This window comes from Poecilia formosa, unplaced genomic scaffold (assembly GCF_000485575.1).
Source record: "Poecilia formosa unplaced genomic scaffold, Poecilia_formosa-5.1.2 Scaffold91, whole genome shotgun sequence".
Lineage (NCBI taxonomy): Eukaryota > Metazoa > Chordata > Actinopteri > Cyprinodontiformes > Poeciliidae > Poecilia > Poecilia formosa.
The window spans coordinates 1,348,186-1,366,470 of record NW_006800030.1 but is presented as its reverse complement, the minus strand read 5'-3'; the positions used below and the strand labels follow the sequence as shown (position 1 = coordinate 1,366,470).

Here is an 18,285-nt window from a genome sequence, read left to right as displayed (position 1 = left end):
TTCTTTTTCAAATTGAAAGGTGCCACTTGTATCTGTATGTAAAGTATCAGACTGACTCAGTCTGATGTTTCAACCTGTGGGTAGTAATGCTCTGTTTTATGAGGTTTAAAAGAAAAAAAAAAAAAAAAACACAGACACACACTATCTGACCACTGGCCTGACCAAACTTTCTCAATGTCAATGGCTGCTACAAGTTTTCCAACTTTTACCAGTAAAGGATTTTGAAAATCATGTGATCTTTAACTTCACTAGGTATATCACATAAGACCTAAAGCAGGTTGTAACGTTATAAAATATATGGTAAAGTATACATACTTTCCCTACTAAATCAGATACACTGTAAATGTAATAATCTATTTTGTGAGTTAATATTTAATCCTGTCCAGCTTTTACTTAGGGGCATCAGAATAAAGAGATCAAATATAATGTATGCTCCTCTTTTAAGCACAAACATGCATTACGTTGTGTTGACCTATCATATAAAACTCAAGGTTCAAGGGTCAGGACAAGGCACAATTCACTACTTAACATAGTATAAAATGTTAGTGCCACCATTTGTTTTGTGGGAGTTGCTTTATGCTTCACTTTGAAACATTTTATGCTACATTTGAGTTGAATTTGTGTTCGAGCATCACTCTGTGGGGTGATGGCTCTGAAGAAGCAACGGAGAAGGCTGTTACTTAAAGAGAAAAACCATCCATCCACTTTCTTACATCCTAGTCCCATACTGGGGTCGGGAGGGTTGCTGGTGCCTATTCCAGCTATCATTCCGGGCGAGAGGCGGGTTCACCCTGGACAGGTCACCAGTCTGTCGCTAAAGAAAAAAACCCCTCCTTTGTAAAGTCCAACGTGATTATGATAATTTCCTCTGTGTGTGTGTTGGTTCCTAGTTATCAGTGTGACTGTGACGGGACGGGCTTCACTGGGGACCACTGTGAAAACGACATCCTGGAATGTGCATCTGATCCCTGCCAGCATGGAGCCACATGCTCAGAGGGAATCAACCAATACATGTGCTTCTGCTGGCCAGGTATACTGCAGATCAACACAAACTAGCCTGAAAATAAATTCCCCACCTCTAACCCCCTTTAGCTCTTTTAGTGGAAGGAAATGTTCAGACACATGTTGAAAGAGGTGATTTAAATATTAAAAACAGGCAGGTATGCTGCACATGTTGTGCACAGTTTAGGAAATGTACATGGAATAGTTAATAAACAATTCCTTTAAAGCACAGTATGTCGCCAAACGTTTTCACTCTATTCCACATTGTGCTGTTAGTTGAGTTTTGACAAAGTGAAAGCAATTTTGAATGAAGAGTGTGCGTACGACACATTGGAATGTTGTGTAAAGCAAGACACTGGATCCAGCTGCAGAGCCGTGTTCTCTAAATCATGTCTCTCTGGAATTGGGAGTTGCCAGGAGAATGACTCGTCTCTGGAATGTGGCAAACATTATGTTTGGTGAAGGAGGGATTATAGTGTGAGGCTGGTTTTCACAAGTTAGACTCAGCCCGCTAGTTCCACTAAAAGGATCTCTTCAAATTTGTACCAACAAACTTTAGATAATGTTATGGTTCCACATCTTGAGAACCACTAAGCGGCAGCCTCTGTCTTCATATAGAAGCCCTATAGCCTCACAGAAAGGTGTGTTAAGCTTTGTGTGGAATTAGCTCAGAAGAACTTGAAAGTCCTGACAACACTTTTGGAATTAGAGCAGAAATTGTTAGACAAGTCTTTTCATCCAACATCAGTGTCTGGCTTTACAAATACAGTTCTGGAAGAATGATGAGCAATTCCCATAATAACACTGTGACATCATATAAACCCTATAACTTAAAAAAGTGAGGTCACTCAAATTCATGTGTGTGAAGGCAGATATGCAACACTTTTAGCAATATTTTGTGTGTATTCTGGACTTAAAATGTGTTAATTACAGGGACTTCATGTACTAAATTAATTTGTAATCTTAATTATTTCATCATAATTTAATCTGCTGAGATTAGTTAGTACTAACTAGTTTAGTACTAGGGGAAGGTGTAAGAAATTGGACTGAAAAACATTTACCTACAATTTTCTGCAAATTAAATGTTGCAAATAAATAATGGATTGATCAAAGAGTTAATTACTGTATTACAACTTGAATGTTCAGGTTATGAAGGAGAGAACTGCCAGGTGGATATAGATGAGTGTGAACAGCATCCATGTGAAAATGATGGGGAGTGTTTCCAGCGCTCCGTTCTCCAGAACTATGGGACCCTTCCTGAACTGACAACAGCCAACTTCAGCTACAACGTAGCAGCTGGCTTCATTTGTCGCTGCCTGCCAGGGTTTGCAGGTAAGCTTCAGATCATCTACGAAAACATTCACTTTTCTTTATTCACAGTCTCTGATTCTGATCAAAGTGTCCCTCTAACAGGAGATAACTGCTCAGTCAATGTGGATGAATGTGAGTCTGCTCCGTGTCATCATGGCGGGAGTTGTCAGGATCAGATCAACTCCTTTCAGTGTGTGTGTCCAAAGGGTTTCACGGGTAAGAGAAACCTCTTATCTGCTGTCCTTATCTCACCTCCGAACAGAACATTTATCCTGAGCTGCACTCAGCACATGGCTGTCTGCTTTAACACAATCGTACATTTATTTTCTGTATGGGTGGAAGAGCCATATTTGTTTGCACGTGTGGGAAACAGAAAGTACGCCTCTTTCACTCCCAGGGGTTTTATTAGGATCTCCTAAAAATGAGGAGGTCCTAATTAGATTATAGTGCGTTAAAACGTCTAACTGTCTTACTGTTGTCATGAAGAGTCACTCGGAAAATTATGACACTTTTAATGCAAAGTTGCTTTAAAAGTTGCTTTAAGAGTTGCATTACAAGTCCATTAAAAGTGCCTTTTTATTCACACCCTGTCAAATAAAGTTGTTGAATATGTTTTAAGTAAAACAGAAGTCAAAACAGAAAACCTGTGAAAAAATCTAAGAACAGCCCTGATTCTATGTGTTTGAGCCACATAGTTGCAAAAACGTAATCATTTAAATTCCTGGTTTTTTGTACAGCACCAATTCACAACAAATGTAGTCTCAAAGCACTTTACTAAAACGTCAGTTCAGTCATACAGACAGATTCAGTCATTTAGGTTCAATACAGTTTGATCAAACAATTAGTCCAGTCCAGTTTTTTTCTTGTTTATTTAAGGATCCCCATTTATTCTCTGCCGTAGTAGAGACTGTATTATAGACAGTCACCAAATAACTGTTTTTGGACATTTTCTCTCTCATTTCATCAGTGTCTCATATCAGTTTTATAAATATTTCTCTACTCTTGCAAGGCACTCTGAACAGAACAGCCCGTCAGTCACCATAGTTCCCAGAAACCTCTGAACCAGGCAATAATGGGTTAATCTTCTTCCTGCTAATTATTTCTCGTGACAAGTCAACCTATTAATTCCTCATTAGAAGAGATTAGTCACTTTATTACTCAAAATAGAAAGACACAGAACACCTGATGTCCCTAAAATAAGACACACAAATATTGACTGCAGACCAAGGAAGTCATCCAAAGAACAAAAGGCTGGTCCACCCATGTTGTTATGAGTGTGAGATGTGCAGGTCACAACAGAGGATAGGATAGGACAGGGTGAGAGAGCATATGTTATAGATAAACATTGCTGCAAACAACAAAGCCAATACATGGAGCCATATGCCAGGAATCCATGTTGGATATTAAGTGGGGGTCTGCTAGGAAACTTGTCAGGGGAGGAGGATTAAAGCAAAGCTGCTTAGGACCCTAATTAAAGTCTGATGAAAACAGGACAATTTAAGCAGCAAAACACAGACCTGCTTTAGTTGATTTGTCCTGCAGTTATCAGCCAGGATTTTCTACAAAACAAGGAAGAGCAGAAGAACCTATAAAAGACATTTTATAGAGTTAACTGTAGTTAGGATGCTAGCGTCCTCATGGACCCATTGACTTGCACGTGTTTTGGGGCATTTGGGACAGTTAAAGGGTTAAAAAAATGTGCGGGCCTCATTTTCTACCTTTGTGTCTTGAAAATCTGACTTTTATTTCTTCCCTGGCCAAAGTCTTCATGCATAACATTTATTTTTATATTTCATTCAATTCGATGGTTAATTAAAGCAGGCTGAAAAAAAATATCCAAAGTGCCACTTTTCTTGGCACTTTTTCTTGGTTAATATTTTTTTTAAAGTAAAAAGATAAAAATAACTTTGTTTCAGATTTAGATTATGTTTGGTATTATAGCAACAATTAATATATTTTATTGTGAAATATGACAGAATTTTTTTATTGTTCTAAACAAATGTGTGAGCTTTGGCCTTTTACACACACTCTAAAGAATCTTGCAGTGACAAAACTTAAAAGGATCTATGATTAGTTGAACATGTTGGCCTAAATATGTTGTAATTTTCCTATTAACTAAAAAATTGCTATTTGTGATATGTCAAAGCTCACAATTTCTTCAAAAAACTTATATTTTTTGTTATATTTTTCACCCATGGAGGTCGTCATTGTTTCACCTGCTGGGTTGATGATGAGGTTGAGTCTGTTCTGTACTGGAATCTACAGAGTAAACAGGAAGGATAACTTTACCTGAGTTGTTTATCATTTTGGGTTTGACTGGAGTAATTTTAGACAATGCCACACTGAGTCGATGTTGAGTGTAATAAAATAAAATATAGTGAAGTGAGTCTGCATCGCTTCCCACATGAGAAAAGGAGAGCTCAGTGGGAAAAAGTGTGTATTTGTGCCTTCAACATCTCTCTGCAGAAGACTTTGAGTAGTTGTCCCACCTTCCAAAGTGGAATTAACATATGACTCATATAATAAAGCGGTTCTGAATCAGCTTTGCATTCACATATACATTCTAACCACGTCAGAGTTCATTTCAATAATGGTGGGACAACTTCTTACCTGTAACAGAATACTACATATCCCATTTCCTGTCTGTGGAAAAACAAAGGATCTAATTAAATGTAAAAAAGACAATCTGGTGGCAATGCTGATGAAACATTTACAGAGCTGAAAAAACAGGTTTGTATTGCTCAGCTGAAACCTTGACTCTCCTAATATCCTTCATTTACCAAGAAGTGACTTTGAACTAAGACAAAGGTACTTGCAATGTTCTGCGAACCTTTTTACAGTGAATGTTGCTTGTGAAAACACAGATTATTCACAAAAGATTTTGAAAAATCTTACATGTTAAATAGTCTACCAAAGCTAATAGAAAACAGTGATTATCCAACATGTCTGAACCTTCTCAGATATACCCCGTTTGGTCTGCCTCACTTTGACCCTGGAGCACCTCCTGCTGGTTCTCACAAACAAAATCTGCTGTTAGTTGCCATCTATGTTAGGAGGAGATGTGGGAGGGACTGCAGCACTGCATTCCTCGTGTCAATTGACAGGAGCCAGATGGAGGCTTACCTCTGTGCCAGGGCTGAGCTGAAGTCAGGAGAGCAGGAAAGGGAGGGGAGAACCTTCTCAGGGAAGGACACGGGAGGGTGACAGAGGGAGGAAGAGAAAAGGTGGGCAGGGCTGCCTTGTAATCACTTCTCCCTGACAGTTTGGTGCAAAGTAAAGGAAGTGAGAAAGAGAGGCAGCGGACCTCGTTGCGTCTCTGCTGCCATCCCTAGTGTGAGGAGTGGGTTGGCAGTTGTCCTGGAGGATCATGGAAGGGAGGCGGCTGATGCTGCTGCCACTGCTGTGCTGCTGCTACTGGGCACATTGCTTGATAGGTATGATGAACAGACATTTTTAAAGCAACAACAATGGAGGAAACTTCTAGTCTTTTTCATTCAGAGGTTGGAGTTTTGGCATTGAGAAGATGAGCTGAAAAGCTCTTTGACTGCAGAGTATTTTTAAGGACTACGTTAATGCAGGTTGACTGCTACTGCCAGGGCTTAACGCTGAATTTAAAGAGGCAGCTCTCAACAACACCAGTTTGAAAATCCGTAATTAGAGTCCAGACTGTGTCAGTGGGTTTATCTGACATCTAGTGCAGTATTTCTATGTCTAGCTGGCGCTTTTATTAAAAAAATGATTTAATTGGATTACTAATCCTAGTAATGTCTATCATTTCATTTCCTCATATTCATATTATTTGGACAATGGATGCCTTACACTAACCAGAACTGCCTGATTATCTGTATTTGTCAATGGTAATTGACTTCCTAGACACAATATTGTTGTTGATTTGTAGTTAGACTTTACAGTTTTACCTAAAGATACCCTGTTAATGCTTCTCAATGAGAGTTTTATGAGCAACATTAACATTAGTGCTTTCTTCATTAAGGTGTTCTCTGCGAGGTTGACATCAATGAGTGTGACAGCAATCCCTGCCAGAATGGAGCCACGTGTGAAGATGCTGCCAACTCCTACAGGTGTCACTGCCCCACGACAGAGCGGGATCAGGAACCCTGGGGAGGGCGTGACTGTGACGTGAAGCTGCTCGGCTGCCAGCAGCACCAGTGTCAGCATGGGGCAACTTGCCTCCCCATATTAAACGTTGCCGGAGGTCACAGTTACATCTGCATGTGCTCCCCTGGCTGGGGCGGAGAACGCTGCAACACCCTAACCACCTTCTCCTTCAACACAGAGGGCTATGTTCTCATGCAGCTGCCTGTTTTCAGGAACAAGACGAAACGAGAGGCTGCCGAAAAAATCCAAGCACTCCACATGCAGCTTCGTTTCAGGAGTACTCTACCCAACATGCTGCTGTACTACCGGGGCACCATGGAGCATTTCCTCTCCCTGGAGCTTGTTGACGGCACTCTGCAGGCTACGCTGAGCTCAGGGAAGGTACTGAAGGTAGTTTACCCCATCCCAGTCAATGATGGAGAATGGCATCAGGTGACTGTAACCATGAATGATGGGTTGGTTATGACTGTGACAGGTCCTAGTTGTAAGGAAGAATGCCAAGTGAGGAATGAAGGTCACAACCATCTGATTTTCCTCCAGCCTAGATTTTTCCAACAGCTCTATATAGGAGGAATACCTCGGAATTACTCTTCTCACTTATCCAATGGGAAGGGGTTCATTGGCTGTATGGAAGACCTTAAAGTTGACCACACACTGCTGCTACCTCAGGACCTCATCAGGGAGGAAAACAAGGGCTTGGAACTCGGATGTTCCAAAAGGGACTGGTGCTCTGAGGGCGTCTGCTTGGAGCGAGGGCAGTGTGTGGACATGTGGGTTCATGCAAACTGTGTGTGTCATCGGCCATATTATGGCAGCCGCTGTGAAAAAGGTAATAGTTCACATATTTACAAAGACTTGTTTTGTTAATGAAAATAATGTGTATGATTTGTTGGATGACTTATCTGTAGTTAAAATAGTGAGTATTTGTCAGATGTTTGTACACAAAGGCAGACGTGTGAAATGACACAAGTATCTGCATGGATCATTTTTCTTTTTCTTAAAGCTTTTCCCAGTTAAATTTAAAGTGGCATTGATTGGTGCCTTTTACTTCCTAATGACCCAGATTCCTTTACTGTTCTAAAGTTAAATACAGTTTCAGACATAAATTTACAAACACTCGTCATCATTGCCATTCTGATTTCTTTTATTTAAACAATTTGTTTGACTCTTTGTGATTCCTGAATTGTTGACCATGAACACCAGGATGTTTTATGCTTTCAAACCAAACTATTTTCTGTTTCTACTATATAATTATTCACACCAGAGCCAGTTTTTGAATGGTTATAGCTTTAAGACATGGCTGCCAAATATCTAGTCATAATTCTTTTCAGAATCTTGTTGATGGCTGCAAAAAAACATGTGGCTGTGGCATAACCTCCTAAAGGATTTTAACTATTGAGGATGTATATATTTGAACCTCTATGTATAATTTTGAACTTATTTGGGATGGAAATATCCAGAATATTGTCAAATTCTTGTTTCTTTAAATCATTACAGTTGTATGCTGTGTGATCTTTCCATCCTGAAACAGACATTCATATGTGTAACTGGAAACCCAGAATTATGGTCACATTCCTGATCATAACAACTGGATGTAAAGCTCTGTCTGAAACTGTACAATGCAAACTGTGGAACCTTTTAGGTGTTTTACTTGTCCAATTTATATATGTGGCCATTTTGCCATTATTTTAATAATATAAATAATAAATAATTTATAAATAATAAATAATAATTTAAATAATATAGTTGCACTTTTCTCTTTTCCACTCCCAACTCAGAATACCAGTCATGGACCTTTGGCCATGAGAACACCAGCAGCTACTCTTCTGTCAACATTTCAAACAGCCATGGAGAAAACTTCACCATTTCTTTTTTAATGCGTTCCCTAAAACACAGCGGCCTGCTCCTGCAGTTCCACCGAGAGGGAAAGTCCTATCTGACGGTCTATCTGAAGGAAAGCACTGTTGCCATCTACAGTCCTCACACAACTCTGCTGTCTGAGGCTAAGCAAGTCACTGATGGAAAGAATCATTTAGTGACCATAAAGATTATCAATGGCCATGTGGTTTTTCCTAAAGCGGGGAACCACCGTGCCTTAGGCAACCTGAGCGTAGAAGCAGGAGATGTGGCATTTGTTGGAGGGCTCCCTGCAGGCAGGAACATGAATGCCTGGGGTGGGAACTTCAAGGGCTGCCTTCAGGACATCCGGCTAGATGACAAACAAATGAGTTTTGGGGATCATCTGGAGGGTTTGGAGCCTTACCAATCCACCATGGTGAATGTGCTTCAAGGCTGTCGCAGTGACAACACATGCAAGGTAAAAGAGAAGTAAAGCTATCCATTTTAAAGGCTAACTAAACTCCACAACAAACAGTGGATGAACAACAGTGGAGAAGTTTTATTTAATATTACTTTATTATATGACTCACATGTTGATTCCTGATTGTTCCCTTCTTTTTATGGTTGAGTACAGATGCAGATACAAACACTGATTCTCCACCTGCTATTTAAGTTGGAATCTTGTGCTTTGTAATGTGTGTATGGCCCTTTACACTTTTTAAGATAAAGGGCCTAGAAAGACCCTTTTGACTCAGTATGTTACATTTCATTTTACCCTAACTGTGTTTGAATGTGGTGTCCGTTGATCTGAAAGTTCACCCTTGCACAGCTTTTATTGAGGTAGGTTCAACAGGTGAGAGATTCTACTGCTGATCATTTAATCCCTCAATCTGTGTTCTGTTCACAGGATAACCACTGTTTAAATAACGGACAATGTCAGGTCACTTGGAATGACTTCATGTGTGTGTGCCCCAGTAACTTCTCCGGCCGGCTGTGTGAAACCCGCTTGTGGTGCATTGAGAAGCCATGTTTTGAGGGAGCAATCTGTGTGGGTCTAACAGATGGCTACGAATGTGAGGAGCGATAGTTTTCTCATGTTACCTATTAAATCAACCATGTTGTCGTAAAAACACAACATGGCTGATTTTATTAATACATTTATTTGGAACACATTTGCAAAGATCTTTTTTGAAAGAAACTGCGAACTGACTTGCTACCAACATGTGATTTTCTTGCAGGTTTAACAGAAGCTGTTTTTCAGCACAATTCTCTTCAGTTTGTTGCCAATGGCTCCCTGCTGAACCCTGTGACCAACATCACCATGACCATACGGACACGGGATAAAAATGGGATCTTGTTGCGTTCTCAAGGCAGAGAAGAGGTTTTCTGTTTGGGTTTATTAAACTCTAGCCTGCTGGTCAAGCTGGACAGTGGGCCAGGTGAAGAACTGCTGGCCTTTATGAGTGACAGGATCATTGCAGACGGGGCATGGCACCAGATCCAGTTCAGTATGGTCAACCCTCTCTTTTCAGTGTCTCGTTGGCAACTCACAGTGGATGGGCAGAAAGCTGGTGGCAGCTTTGGGGTTGGAAGATATCTCAACTTCATGAATAACAGCAACGTTTGGCTGGCAGAAAACTACACTGGTTGTTTGCGGGAAGTGAGAATAGGTGGTGTCTACCTGCCTCTTCAAAAGGTACCAGATGCCCCTCAGCGAAGCCGGTTCTCCATGATCAGTGGACTTCAGCCAATCATTGGATGTCAAGGTGCACCAGTTTGTGATTCCCAGCCCTGCCTTAACCAAGGACTCTGTCAGGACCAGTTTAATGAGTTTAACTGCAGCTGTAGCCCTGGATGGGAAGGCAACCTGTGTGAGAAGGAGATAAACGAGTGCTCTTCAGATCCCTGTGTCTATGGTTCCTGCACAGACCTCATGGCAGATTACCAATGTACATGTGATCCTGGATATGATGGGATGAACTGCCAGAACGAAGTGGATAACTGCCTGGAGTTCAGCTGTGTTAACGGAGGAGTCTGTGAAGAAATTGCTGGTACTCATACATGTTCATGTCCTCCTGGGTACAAGGGCACACGCTGCCAGTGAGTGCACTATTTAATGTAACATTTAGAGATATCTGCGTATTGACTCAGTTAATGGTAAAAACAAAACAAAAAAATCCGCTATTACATTCTGTATCCTGCATGTAGATGTTGTACTAGCCATACAACAGCCACAGGAAAATGAGTTGCTCTACAAATTCTTTATATCTCATTTAATTTGACTTTTTCATGGTTTGGGCTACTGGCTTATTGTTGTTTTATCATGTTTGAAATTGAGAAATATGTAAACACATGTGAAAGAAACATGTATACATGCAGCTAAATACTATTAGCCTTCTTGAGCTATAAAATAGAACTATGACACTACATCACACTACACTTGCTCACTGCCACTTTATTAGGTATACCCCAGACAAGGTTAAAGCAACTTTAGCCTGCCGAACTACTATGACTGCCCATCCTTGATTTGTGGATGCTAGAATACCATCAGACATTTGTGTGCTGGATAGCATGTTAGAACAATTAGCCACTCTGAATCATCCATAGATATGAAGTTTTAGTGTTTATACTATAGAATGTCCATGATGTACTATGATGAACTGGTGATCTATTTACAAACTGTAAAGTGATTGTAGTTTCCATTATTTTTTGATATCATCCAACAAATTTGTTGGTGAAAAAAAAATTGTGTTTTTATATTTACTAAGGTGTCATTGGAAATAAATTGTGCATTTGTACATTTCTAATAGATGGCGTTTCCCTCCAGTAGCTTGTGATGCAAGCAAGGATTGTCTCAATGGTGGAGTCTGCATAGGAGGCAACTGCACCTGCAAACCTGGATACACCGGCGTCAGGTAAGACCTTCAGACTAGAACTGCGCCACCACTCACCACTTCGCACAGTGTGTTTCTGATATATGCCCGTTTAAGGAGCGTGTGTATCATATATTCGATCCATTGTGGGGACCATTTTTCTGACACATTGTGGAGACTCACTGCTCCTTGTGGGCCGAAGCCTGGTCCCCACAAAGGGAAATGCTGTTTTTAGGTTAAGGGTTAGATTTAGCTTTTGGTAAGGGTTAGGCTGTAGAAATGAATGGAAGTCAGTGGAAAATCTCCACAAAGATAGCATGGCAAGCAAAAAAGTATGTGTGTGAGTGTGCGTGTTTGCGTGTGTGATAGCCTCCAAACTGTCAGCATTTTAGAAAAACCTTCTGATGTGTTTCAGGTGCGAGACGGAAATAGATGAATGTGAATCCAGTCCGTGTCAAAATGGAGCCACCTGTCTGAACCGACTCAACCACTTCCAGTGTGTTTGTGTCCCAGGCTTCAGTGGCAAACTGTGTGAGAGCAATGTAAGTTGGACACATTCTGTAAGCTGAGTCACTTTCATTCATGTTCAGAGACTGAAGTTTAAAATTTTGACATACCCGGCTAAGGATGATGCCTAATGTTGCTTTGAATAAAGGTCTTGTTTAAAGTCACAATGCCTCAACCTCCAGGGAGTGCAGAGTTATGAAACTCTAACACTGCTTCCTTTTCAAAACAAAGTATTGCAAGATGGTTCTATAAACATTATAAATGCACATTATAACATTATAAATACTTGAAAAGTGTGTGATTGCACTTCAGTTGTTGTGTTCTTGGTAAAATGTTTGGACAGAGTACTTTGAATCCATCCTGAATTCTGAACCCATTCTTTCGCCTGTTTGTAGTGGGACCATGTCCTTGAATAGGTGAATCGTTAATGTGTTCGTAATGTCACTCCTTTGCTTGCTTTTGCAGTCATATGCAGTGCCTTGAGAAAATGCCTGTTTAAGTGATGACTGGCTGTTTGACTTAACTGTTCCACTAGCACTACTGGTGCCCAAGGTCAAAGCCGACGGCCATGAAAGGAAACATTATAGGTATACCAACATATGTTTTCTGCTGAGATGGAGGCTTACCATTGCGACAGAGACTCTCATAGCTGCAATGTAACAGACTGTTATGCTACCTGGCTGGCTAGCTAGCGAGCTTTTCCTTGTGTGGCATTTGGTTGAGTTGTTCTATGCAGCACGTCTAGCTGCAAACAATATTGTACAAATTGCTGCTTGTTGAAGTGTTACAGTGGTTTTCTCTGCAATGCTGCAGCATGGCGGTACATGAAAACGGGTCCTGTGTGTTGAAAGGCCTTTCAGTCAGTGCAGAAGTCTTTACTTCACAATAAACATCTAAAGCCAAACTGCACTTTGGAAATCCACACGAGCACAAAAACATTCATTTTTAGGGACACGTTCTGTGGTCTGATGACACTAAAGTCATGACTAAAATCATAATGACTGTAAATAGTCATTATGAACTGTTTACATTTGGAGGAAAAGCAGGTATCACCTGAACTGGAAAATTAACAAAATCAGCTCTAACTGTGTAACAAAGCTATTCTTGCTATTCTGATCGAAACATTGCTTGGCTAGGATAAACTTTCATAAACACTTAATTATTAAAACTGCCACCTGCAGATGAAAGCTAGAGCTGAAATTATTTTAACTAGTTCTAAATATTACTCTGTGCTGTTCTTGCAGAAAGGAGAGCATAAGGAACGAGTTCCCTGGCTGGCAGTCACCATCCCCCTGACCACCCTGTGTGTGCTCTTAGCCATCCTGACTGTTTTTTTCCTGATCATGACAGCAAGGAAGAAGCGGCAGTCGGAGGGTACATACAGCCCCAGCTCTCAGGAGGTGGCCGGTGCCAGGCTGGAAATGGGCAGTGTGCTCAAAGTGCCACCAGAGGAGAGGCTGATCTAAAGCCTTATGTTACCACCTCGCTATCTTGCATCCAAAGGATGCATATCAAGCCCAGGAATATATTTAGCAGTATCATACTGCTTTAACAAAAAATAAGAGACAGTGGAAGATGTCATAAACTGCCTGGAGTAACTAGTGACACTGGATTTGTCATTAAATGGTTAACAAAGGAAAAACCTTTTTCTGCTAATTCCAACAATGATAAAGAAGAATAAGGAATGCGGCTGTTGAGGGGAAATAAGTTTCTCCATATATTTTACATAATGTGAAATTTGCACAACAGTCTATTTAACTGACACGTCCTGGCAGCTGTTTAGACAAGCAAAATCATTTGAACTATTTTCTTGTCCCTGGTCAACTCATCCTTCTTTTCTTCTGCATTTTTTTTCAGATGAGATATTTTGCCTAAAGCTTTGAGGATAAAATCATTCTGTGTGAATGATTTTATAGTTCACATGGTAGAATTTTGCCTCACAATTGAAATATCTTTCTAAGCCTGGTGGACGTCCATCTAGGCTTGGAAAGACAAAGTCTTACTGCTGCATGTAGGGATGTCCCAATCATTTAAGATCAGGTATCAGCCCAGTTCCCATCTGGTTAAAATAAACACTGCAAATACTTTGTGATGCTCTAACACAGGTTAACAATGTGAAACAAAGTGCTATAATGTGACAACCTGGAAACGTAAAGCTATATAATCGTAGATCTAAATAATCTACAGATGCATTGAAGACACATGCATCTGTCTACAATAAACTCAATTCCATGGAGTGTGTTGCTGGATTGGTTGGCTAACATTAGCATCCTTGGTCACCATTATCACTCTAAATTAGCTCACAGTGCATTTTGTTGCAGTTTCAGTTGATAGAGAGAATTCAGAATGTACTTCTCCTGCTTCAGAAACTGCAGACAGGTGTTTCTGTCTCCTGCACTGAAACTTTTCTGAACTTAGCACACAAAGCAGATCACATGACACAAAAATGGGCAAAAAGCATGAAAAAATATTCAGATTCTAAGCATAATCTCCCCCCAAATTATGCAGAAACCATAATACAGCTTTAAGAGACATGCTCAAGAAAATCTGCAATGATAATCAAAAAAGTTACTATGCAGAATGCAACTAAGGCAAAATGACAAGCAAACAAAAAGCAAAAGGTACACTGAACATGTCAAAATGTGATCAGGATCCTGAGATAATACCTGGGATTGGACTGGGACATCCTGAGCTGTGTTATTTATTTAGTAAACACTGTAGAGTTCAATAGGCTAACCGTGCTACCTATTATTCTTATTCTACTTACTTTGAGTATTTGTCCTCATTTTTGTGTTTTGGGTTGTATGTGTGTCTAAATTGCTCAAGTTGAAGTCACTGAACCTTTTTCTATATTTTCATGCATATATTTGAAGTATTTATTTAAAAATGTGGTTGCTGTGGTCAGAAAAAGCTCAAAAAGGGGATTTAAGTTTAATCAAATCATAGTTGTGTACGTTTGTGTGTTCAGCAATTTGAGGCGCGGACATTATTCATGACGACTTCGTAATAGGGAAACAACTGGCATGGCCAGAGAAGAAAATATATCTACTGTTAATTAGACAGAAAACACTGTTATTAATTCCAAATAGGCTGATTTTGTAGGGAAAATAATCTACTTTACTAAAGAATACTTGTGGTGTGATAATGCCATGACGAAGTACATCACATTACTACATGTAATGACAGTGGAAAAATTCTGTGAAACTTGAAGATTTTCAAGCTACACTTTGAAGCGTGCCTCTGAAAAAACGATCTATTTGAAGAACCAGACAGCCTTCCACTGCATGAGAGGAATGTGATCAGGACGCTGTTACAAAACACAGAGCTGAGAAAAGGCAGCGGGGTAAGGGGTCCAGCAGGGCTCAGTCTTAGTTCTAATCTTTCTTAGAGTGAACAGAAGCCTGGGAAACCTGGGTTTGGAGAACCAGCTAGGAATATGATCAATGTCAAAATATGCTGGAGACTGAACAAATATTTTATTTGGTATTTTTGCACCTTGTCACTTTGAAATCTAACAGATGATTTATGCATCATTGCTTTCATCCAATCCATAAAAATACAACAACAGGTAAAAACGTGTTGTTTTTACCTGCTGAAGAAAAACAACTTCAGAAATAGCTTGTGGGTTATTCAAAATACAGCAGGAAAATATCCTGTTTCAGTCAATGGGAGGTTCGTTGAACTTTCATCTTACAAGGGCTTAAAATTGTAGCAAAACTTTGGCTGGTGAATTGGTTGAAAAATGCGTGAAAAGCTAAACTATTCTATTAAAAAGAGATGTAATGTATTTCCTAATACTACTGTATTAGGAAATACTTTAGATGTTGAGACCTGGTATTAATCTGGTCCAGCTCATAGCACAGAGGACAAACTGACCGCTGCCTCCTCCAGGTTATATACTGACTACTTATTAATACTTTACATTTCTAAAAAAAAAAGAAAAAAAAAACAGCATTTGACAGGCATTGTATTAGTACAAGATGAATTATATTAGCTACTTGGTAATATTAAGAAATGATTTCAACATGCTCCTGTAGGTCTCTGTACCCAGAAAAACCCAAACACTTGCTTGCCTTTTTCTTCTGTTCTCTGGTGCTGCTAATTTCTCAAAATCATTCAGAGTTGCTTTTGCAGAGTTGCTTATTTGACATCAAGCCAGTCTAACACACTACCCTCATCTTATGTTATGAATAATTAGTTTCTGCAGAAGAAATTCCTTATATAATGATGGAAAAACAAAAGGCAGAATTATGTGTGATGGGATGAAGTAAGAGCAGCACTGTGGCTGGTGAACCCAGGTGTTAACAAATCAACCTAAATGCTTTGGACTTTGTTTTATCATATAAATGTCTAGTTTTTGAAGTTGTTCATGTAAATTGTGTTTTACGTGAATTAAATGTGACATAAGATGATTGCATATGGGAGTAGTTTCAGACAGAATGAAGCAAAATGCCAAAAATCTGGTTAAAAAAAGAAAATGCTGTTGAATCTAAACATGAAAGGATGTGTGTTTTTTTACATTTCCTGTTCAAGCCATCTTCTCTTGCAAAAGGGAAGATGGTTGGAATTGAGGTGTTTGATGTATTTTTTATGTCTAGATGATTTCTTGCTACAAAGTAAATATGTATTCATGTAATATATGTACAGCCAGGCCAAACTGTATTTTGCTGTTGAGTTTTTTTCTCTATCACTCAGTTTCTTTTTAACATTGCTAAGAACGTTGCTGAGAAGAACATTGCTGAGCATCTATAATTTCCACAATCTATGGTTGCATATTAGTTTTTAGAGTTGCAGCTTAACTGTGGAAAATCATCAGGAGGTGTTGCATCTTAACTGGATCAGGTAAACAGCAATCAGAAGCCAGAAAGGAAATACAGAGAAACAAACTTCAAATTAATATTAATGTCAAATTATGAGAGTAATTTGCTATTTATTACTGACATAAATCTGTGTTGGCTTATTTTGCAAAAAGTAATTGTTGGGCTAATTTTATCAAGTGAACTAATGTCTGCAAATCTCATTCCTATACTGATGAAATAACATTATACAATTTGAAAATAGAAAAACATATATGTTCATGGTGCAACAATGATATATGCCTTGATGTTTTTCTGAATCCAAGAAACTGATGTGTCCCATGATGCTGTATGGATCCTCTGTGTTCAGATTGACTGGCAGACTGAAGCGCGCTTAGCACTCCTCAGATCTTACAATATTGACATGTTATTATGCACTATTATTCAAAAGATAAAAGCATGTATTTTCAGAATGGTTGTGATCATTCACTGAATCATTTAAACTTGTAATATGCTCAGCTTCGGTAAAAATGCAGTTTCTATGAAACGGTTCCTATTAGTTTCACTTTTATGCGACACAGGAAATAGTAGCTCCCTGAAGCTGTGCAGCAAGAGCCTCCAGGTTCACTGATTTTAACTTAGCCTACATGTGTCAGCGTTTCTTTGGCTTTGACTTTGTATGTGTTGATCTGATGTCATGCCCATTGTGTTCAAAGATGTCCTTCTGGAAGACAACTCTTCATATGCACTGACTGAACCTGTCTTTGTGAAGATGCATACGTTTCATTGATAGTTTCTATATGTTTTATGTTTGTGTAAATAGAAAAATATGGTTGTCAAGCACATATGTGTGTTTTTATTTGTGTTTTCACAGCTAAAGTAAAAAAACAAAAACAAAAAAAACAGCGAATTTAACAAGTATTAATGCTTTTATCTTATGCAATTGTAAAAATGTCACATTTTTAGGTTAGTCAAACATTTCTTGTTTTCTGTCCATAAGAGGACAGAAAACAAGAAAACAGCACACAATGCTTCTGTGCCTTAAGCATTCTGGGAATACACCAGATAGAGAGGATGAAGTTGTTACTCCACAAGAAAAAGAAAGGGGAATTCAGGACTTGTGGACTTTTGATAATGAATAACATCATCAGAATGAACATTATCCAGAAACATAGATCTCAGAATTTCTTCAATTTTGGAGGCAGAGTTAGACCGGTAAGTTAGAACATGGCGGTTGACAAAGTTCTGTCAGAAGGAACGGGCCAAACCTTCAGGATTTAACTGTGAGAAGCTTGTTGAAGGACCCAAAATATGTGACCTAAGTCAGACACATTAAGGGGGAAATTCTACCAAATAATATGGAAACATATGGAAACTTATTTATCTGAAGAAAGGTAAAGCAATTGTCTTACAATTGTTGCATGTAACAAATAGCAATGATTTTAGTGAAGCTAATGGATAGGGAGGAAATGTACTGCATGAAGCTTTAAAGTGAAGCAGTCCTGCCTTCAGATTGGTGGAACATGGCACCCGACTTCATGTCAGCATTCCAGACTCCTCCACTCCCACGTAACTGGTTACGGGAGGATGATGGTGATGCTTGACCTATTAGATGGACTATCAGTAGCCAATCCAAAACCAACAGACACTCTGAATGGGAGTCTCAGATGCACAAAGGAATGCACTTTTATATTAACTGGGTAGGACAGAAATAGGATGTGGTGTGGTAGAGAGGATGTGTTTTGAGAAGAACACAGTGGGGACAAAAAAAAAAGAGGAAAACGTATAACGGTGTCAAGAGTGCATCTAATTCTCAACTTAACTCTGTAAGTGTTGGAACA

At 39.4% G+C, this 18,285-nt stretch overlaps 1 protein-coding gene across 2 annotated transcripts in view; it reads left to right on the top strand.

Moving 5' to 3' along the window:
* LOC103141927 (crumbs cell polarity complex component 2) overlaps positions 1 to 17,287 on the top strand; it is a 27,425-nt gene extending 10,138 nt beyond the window's left edge. For both annotated transcript variants that reach the window (XM_007557752.2, XM_016674197.1), the window contains 10 exons: positions 891 to 1,030; positions 2,149 to 2,334; positions 2,416 to 2,529; positions 6,305 to 7,258; positions 8,208 to 8,746; positions 9,176 to 9,341; positions 9,507 to 10,368; positions 11,079 to 11,183; positions 11,557 to 11,683; positions 12,893 to 17,287. In XM_007557752.2, coding sequence (XP_007557814.1) covers positions 891 to 1,030; positions 2,149 to 2,334; positions 2,416 to 2,529; positions 6,305 to 7,258; positions 8,208 to 8,746; positions 9,176 to 9,341; positions 9,507 to 10,368; positions 11,079 to 11,183; positions 11,557 to 11,683; positions 12,893 to 13,114 — 3,415 coding nt within the window. In that variant the 3' untranslated portion in view covers positions 13,115 to 17,287. The remainder of the gene's footprint in view (positions 1 to 890; positions 1,031 to 2,148; positions 2,335 to 2,415; positions 2,530 to 6,304; positions 7,259 to 8,207; positions 8,747 to 9,175; positions 9,342 to 9,506; positions 10,369 to 11,078; positions 11,184 to 11,556; positions 11,684 to 12,892) is intronic.
* The last annotated feature ends 998 nt before the right edge of the window (positions 17,288 to 18,285 follow it).